Genomic DNA, 6,728 nt, shown 5'->3' on the forward strand with positions numbered 1-6,728 from the left:
ACCAATTTTTCATGTCCTATGTAAATCAGACACTGCCTCCTTTTCTATTGCACAGCCTTTACTTGTGCAGGCTTCCAGCTTGCTTATCTATGTTTGCAGCTCTATTTTTCAGGCTGCTCTTTGTTAGAAAAGAAATGATTTGGGGGCTGCTTTTTATTAAAAGGGAAGCCTTGCTTGAGGGCTCCTTAACCCTCACTATCTACCTAAATAATTTCTTTCTAGCTCCAGTATCAATTGCAACAAAGTTCTGACTTAGCTGAAATGCACTCAGACCCTTGAATCAAAACAGTTCCTTGGGAATGAGGTCTCTTTTACTTGGGAGCCAAGTCAAGACAAACAATTCCTTGGGAATGGGATCCCTTTGACTGTTGTCAGGATTAGGTTCTCAGGCTAGTAAAGTAGCATGCTATCTTTAAGACTGCTACTGTGGCCAGGTGGGGAGTGTGGCAAGGGTATTTTAAAATACTACAAAGTGCTCTTACCCTTTTTCAGTTGCCCTTTTCCTGATTGTTTTCTTAGTTGTAAGCTTTTTACTCCCTTCCCACATTCCAGTAAAAGTGGTTCTGACAGCTATGCAATAGTTTTCAGTGTTTCTGAGACAGGATGACCCCTAGCACTTCCTATTTTGCCATTTTTTTTTTGTTGTTGTTGTTCTTATTGATGCATTTCTAAGTCAAAAGCACACCCCAGCCCACTTTAGTCTGTAGTTCAATATCCTGTTGTGGTCTGCCCCACTCATGTACTATCCCAAGGCCAATGTGAATTCTGGAAATTATTCTACACTATAATTCAGTTCTCAGTATTTTTTTCTATGTAGATTCTGGTTCGTTCTATGTATGGGTTATTTAGGACTTCATAAACAGATGTAAAAGATTCTTGTCTGAAGGCTGCTCTTCTCTGATTCTCCCTTATCTCTTCTTGGGATGACTTACGTGCAGGGTGTGGAAAGTTAACACAGCACCCCACTGTGTGTGCAGCTGCCATGTTGGTCGAGAACAGAAATGACATCCTTTCTTTGCTTATGTTTGCTTGGTGTTAGGTGGGCGTTGCTGACAAAGCTTCCTCTCTCAGTCTTTCTGGTAGCAGTACCCGTTTGGGAGGTGAGGACTCTGCTTTGCCTGCTTTTCTTATTGTTGGCAGTGATAGTCGACAGGCTTCACACCTCAGCCTCTGTGGCTAAAGTGCCTGATTAGGAGTGAAAGGGGCACAGCTCCTCTTTGGCATTAGGATTCCCTTCTGCCAGGCCTGTTTCTTTTCATCTTGCACGATCTCCATTGGCTAGAGGGAATGGTCTTTCCCGAGGCTTTTGGGGTTGTTGTTGTTGTTAATGTACCCTTTGGTAATTCCGGGTTGCAGTTTGCTCCTGTGTACAGACTGGGATATACAGAAGGCAAAAATAAATCCTAAGGAATTCATTTCCAGGTCCTCCCTTGATTCCTGAAGACTCTACCTGACCTGCTTTCTTCTTTCCACATTTCAGAGTTTCTGATGTTTGCTTTATGTGCTGTGTCCATGGTTTTAAATTATAGGTAATGGAAGCATTGGGGTAGAATATGCTTACTCTATCATGACTGGTACAGGAACTCAGCTCCCGCAATCATTTATCAAATGAATGATTAAATGATACGTGGTGCTTGCCTTCAAGTTACTTGTGGTGTATGTGGCTTACATTATTAATATAGATGTACTATTAAGAGAATTAAGACTCATTCCTGTGAGAGTTCTCATAGGCAAAGGAATGAGATTATTTCTAGCTGTTAGGGAATAGGATATGTGGTGTGGTGGTGTGGTGATTGTTCTGACAAGGGTTCTCTGTCACCAGCTGGACGTCCTGCAGCTCAGTTCGGTTCTCACACTAACAGACCCTCCAGGTTACAGGCAGAGGTCTTCACCAAGAGTGTCTCCACTTCACACTCCAGCTGCAAGTGTCAGGGTCCACCTGCAGTCAGGACCAACTGGCCATAAATTCTGGAGTTCCCACAAATCTCTCAGGTTTAATAACTTACTAGAACCACTCACAGAACTTAATGAAAACACTATACTTATAATTAGCATTTTATTATGAAGGATACAACCCAGACACAGCCAAATGGAAGTAATGCGTAGATGAAGGTCTGGGGGTTGGGGAGACAGAGATTCCTTGTGGAATCCAGGCACATTATCCTCCCAGCACATCAGTGTATTCACCAACCAGGAAGCTCTGCCATGCTCCTGGTTAGCCCTCAAATGATGTGTTTGGTGATGTGTTCGATGTGTTTTCCTGGTGAAGCGCCTCCAGTCTGCAATATGTAGGAACCACTATGAGACAGCTCATTAGCATAACAAAGACACATCTATTACTCAGGAAGTTCCAAAGGTTTTAAAGCACTATGCCAGAAACTGGCACTTACATACTGTCTATTCTTCATTATTCTTTATTATACTATAGTCATCAAATAAAATTTCAGAGAATGTGGCATTTGAGTGATTTGAATAATAGGTAGACTTAAACATTTGAAAATGGGGAAAGGGGTGTTCTAGGCTGAGAAAGTAGCATTAGCAGTCACACCAGAGGAACACACACACACAAGTGCAGGAATTGATATGTAGAACTACATCAAGTAGTTTTTGGTTTTAGTGTAGGATACATGAAAAGGAAAAATAAGAAATAAAGCTAGATTGGGTCTATCATTTAATGATATTTATTAATCAGAGAATCATTTATTCCTACAGAGCAGAAGACAGAAAAGATCTGTTCATGTTTTTTCGAAGCCTGCATTTTTTTGTGGAGTGGTTTGAATATCGTAAGCGCACGTTTAAACATTTCAAGGTAAAGTCTGAACTTTTTGAATTTAAACATATATGGAAAACAAAGCTGATATTAGTTGGGGATTCATCCATACATCCTTTTCTTAAAAGCTTTCAAACAGTAGAAAATATTCTCATTGACTTTTGGAATTTGCGATTATTTGGCATAACTGGAGGAGGATTACTTCTGTACAAATTGGCACACAGTTTATATTGTGGAATGTCTTGAAAGAAGTGTGGTTATATTCAAATTTATTTAAAATGCACATTTTGAAAAACCATTCTTTCAAGAGTACTTGAAGGAAAACAACAAATGTTAATAAAGAATGTCATCACAGCAGGCTTATCATGTAGTGGTATACTGCTAACTTCCTGAGCCAGACTCTGTGTTTTCAGCTTCTCAATTGTACATTTCGAGTTTAAATACCAAAGCCTGATTCTTGTGAAGTAATGCTTCCTAAAGCCTGATATGGGTACCTTAAAGTACTTCTTTTTATTCCCTTTCTTTGTTTTCGGGCATAACTGAAATTAAGTTTGGTTGCATTGTAATACCTCGGGTTCTACTCATTTGGATAGCATCAAATTATTGACAGCATTAATCCACACAGAAACCAGTTCCGAAAGTCAACTTAAATAATATTTCAAGGTTCAGATTCCCTCAAAAGCCTAACCAGGTCATGACTATTGTTTTTAGGACTTGTACTAACTCTCCTTTATTTGGGATTCTATTGTTTTTTATTATTATTTATTCTGTTTGGTTGAGCTGATAAAATCTGTCAGGCCTAGGATTTTTTTCCACAAAGAAACATGGGCAGTTCTGTACTACAGTACCTTGAGGTGTTCTCATGATTTTGTTATATTTTATCATATGTAGTCTTGTGCCAGAAAAATTAAATATTTCTGCTTCGCAAGTGGTACAATACAGTAATGACGAGGGAGTGTGCTGGCTGTTACGGTAATAAATGAATCACCTAATGTTGCTGTTTCCTTATGCATTTGAATGGGTGATGGAAAATGGGAGCACTAGTCTCCGTTTCCAAAGCTGATTTGACTCTATGTGCTTTCCAGGCAGGTATGGAGGTATAATTGGTGTATTTTTCCTATAGAGGGTAGAGACCTTCTAGGAGCTGGTCTTTGCTAGTTTTAACATTACTAGGGTGGAAAAAACCAATCACATTGTTCTGTAACCATCACCAATATCCACAATGTTTTGTAACCATCACCACTATCCTTCTCCAGAAGTTTTTCATCATCCCAAACTGAAACATACCCATTAAACATTAGCTCCTCATTCCTGCCTTCTCTTAGCGCTTGCTACCACTGTTCTGTTTTTTGTTTCTATGAATTTTAGTATTCTAGGTATCTCATATATGTGGATTGACCTTTCACTTAGCATAATGTCCTCAAAGTTTCTCTATGTCATAGCAAGTGTCAGATTTCTTTTTTTTTTTTTTTTTTTTTTGAGACAGGGTCTCACTATGTCACCCAGGCTGTAGTCCGGTGTTGCAATCACAGCTCATGGCAGTTTCGACTGTCCCTGGCTCAGGTGATCCTCCCACCTCAGCCTCCCAGGTAGCTGGGACTCCAGGCGCCTGCCACCATGTCAGCTAATTTATGTATTTTTTGTAGAGATGCAGTTTCGCCATGTTGCCCAGGCTGGTCTCGAACTACTGGGCTCAAGCAATTCACCTATCTTGGCCTCCCAAGCCCAGTGCCCTCCCCCTGCCTTTTTTTTTTTTTTTATTAAGGCTGGATCATATTCCATTAAATGTATATACATTTTGTTTATCCATTCATTTGCTGATGGGCACTGGTTGTTTTTACTTTTTGGCTATTGTGAATAATCCAGCCGTGAACATTAGTGTACTAATATCTGTTTGCGCCCCTTTCAATTCTTTTAAGTGTAATTATATACCTGGAAATAGAATTGCTGGATCATAAGGTAATTCTATGTTTAATTATTTGAAGAACCGCATACTCTTTTCCACAGTGCTTGTACCATTTTACACCAGCAAAGCACAAGTACTTCAGTTTCTCTACAACTACTTTAATAACTGTTATTTTCTGCTTTTTTTTTTTTTTTTTTTGGCTATAGCCAACCTAGTGGGTAGGAAGTGATAACTCATTGTGGTTTTGATTTACATCTTCCTAATGGTTAGTGATGTTAAACATATTTTTATGTGCTGGTTGGCCGTTTGTATATCTTTGAGGAAATGTCTCTGCAAGTCCTTGGCCCATTTTTGAATTGGGTTGTTTTCTGTTGTTGAATTGTAGAGTTATTTATATATTCTAGATATTAATTGCTTCTTAAATATATGATTTCAGAATACTTTCTCTGGGTTGTCTTTTGACTCTTGATAGTGCCCTTTGATGAAGAGAAATTTTTAATTTTTAAAATTTATTTTTAATTGACTAATAGTAATTTTACATATTCATAGGGTACATAGTGATGTTTCAATATGTATAATGTAGAGTGATCAGATCAGGGTAATTAGCATTTCCATCAGTTTAAACATTTACCCTTTCTTTGTGTTGGGAACCATCAGTATCTTCTAGCTATTTGAAACTATACCTTATTGTTAACTGTAGTCATCTTACAATGGTATAGAACTTATTCCTCCTACCTAACTGTAATTTTGTATCCTTTAACAAATCTCTCCCAAAAGTTTTCAATTTCGATGGAGACCATTTTATCTATTCTTTCTTTTTTACCTGTGTTTTTGGTGACAAATCCAAGTAATTTCATGCCAAATTCAATCTCATAAAGGTTTTCCTCTATATTTTCCTCTAAGAATTGTATAATTTAGCCCTTAAGTTTAGGTCTTTTAGTTCGTTTTTTAATATTACATAAGGTAGGTGTCCAACATCATTCTTTTGTATATGGATATCCAGTTTTCCCAGCACCATTGTTGAAGAGACTGGCGTTCTCCACTGAATGGTCTTTGTACTTATGTTGAAAAGTATCTGACCCTATTTGGAAGGGTTTATTTCTGGGCTATTTAATTTATTCTATTGGTCTGTATGTCTGTACTTATGCTAGTACCACACTGTTTTCTTTTTTTTTTTTAGACAGAGTCTTGCTCTGTTGCCCAGGCTGGAGTGCAGTGGTGCCATCTCAGCTCGCTGCAACCTCTGCCTCCTGGTCAAGTGATTCTCCTGCCTCAGCCTCCCAGTAGCTGGGATTACAGGCACCTGCCACCACACCTGGCTAATTTTTTGGAATTTTTAGTAGAGACGGAGCTTAACCATGTTGGCCAGGCTGGTCTCGAACTCCTGACCTCAAGTGATTGGCCCACTTCAGCCTCACAAAGTGCTGGGATTACAGGTGTGAGCCACTGCGCTCAGCCACACACTGTTTTCATTACTGTATCTGTGTTGTAAATGTTGAAGTTAGGAAATATGAGTCTTCTATCTTTATTCTTCTTTTCAAGATGGGAGTCTCTTGAGGTTCCATATGAATTTTAAGGTGAATTCTTTTTTATTTGTGTGAAAGCATCATTGAGATTTTGATGGCAACTGTGTTCAGTCTGCATATCATATCAGATAGTATTGTTGTATTAACAACATTAAATCTTCCCATCCATAAACACAAGATACCTTTCCATTTATGTATGTCTTTAGTTTTTTTCAGCAATGTAAGAAGTAAATTATTTTAAAATTTAAAGCCTCTTTAATTATTAGTGTCAAGAATGAAACATTATGAATATAATGGAGACAGCATATTTTTACTTTCTGTAATGATTTCCTCTGATATCTTCTGGATCTTGGTGGTATAATTTGTATTGTTTATTTTGTTTTATTTGTGATTTAAGGTTGTGTATATGAAGGTGTAAGGTATGCATGTTCATATCCTCTTATCTAGAAATCCCCAAATTATTTCTTTAATTCTAGAATTCATACCTTTTACCAATGCTCTTTCTCACTTATCATCATCTTATCTA

General features: G+C 38.0%; 1 protein-coding gene across 1 annotated transcript in view; it reads left to right on the forward strand.

Moving 5' to 3' along the window:
- The window catches only part of CENPP (centromere protein P), a 273,692-nt gene that overhangs the window by 50,134 nt on the left and 216,830 nt on the right, over positions 1-6,728 (forward strand). Inside the window, exon 5 of the mRNA XM_050761561.1 lies at positions 2,713-2,809. Within this exon, the coding sequence (XP_050617518.1) occupies positions 2,713-2,809 (97 nt within the window). The remainder of the gene's footprint in view (positions 1-2,712; positions 2,810-6,728) is intronic.

The sequence above is a fragment of the Macaca thibetana genome, chromosome 15, assembly GCF_024542745.1.
Source record: "Macaca thibetana thibetana isolate TM-01 chromosome 15, ASM2454274v1, whole genome shotgun sequence".
Classification (NCBI taxonomy): domain Eukaryota; kingdom Metazoa; phylum Chordata; class Mammalia; order Primates; family Cercopithecidae; genus Macaca; species Macaca thibetana.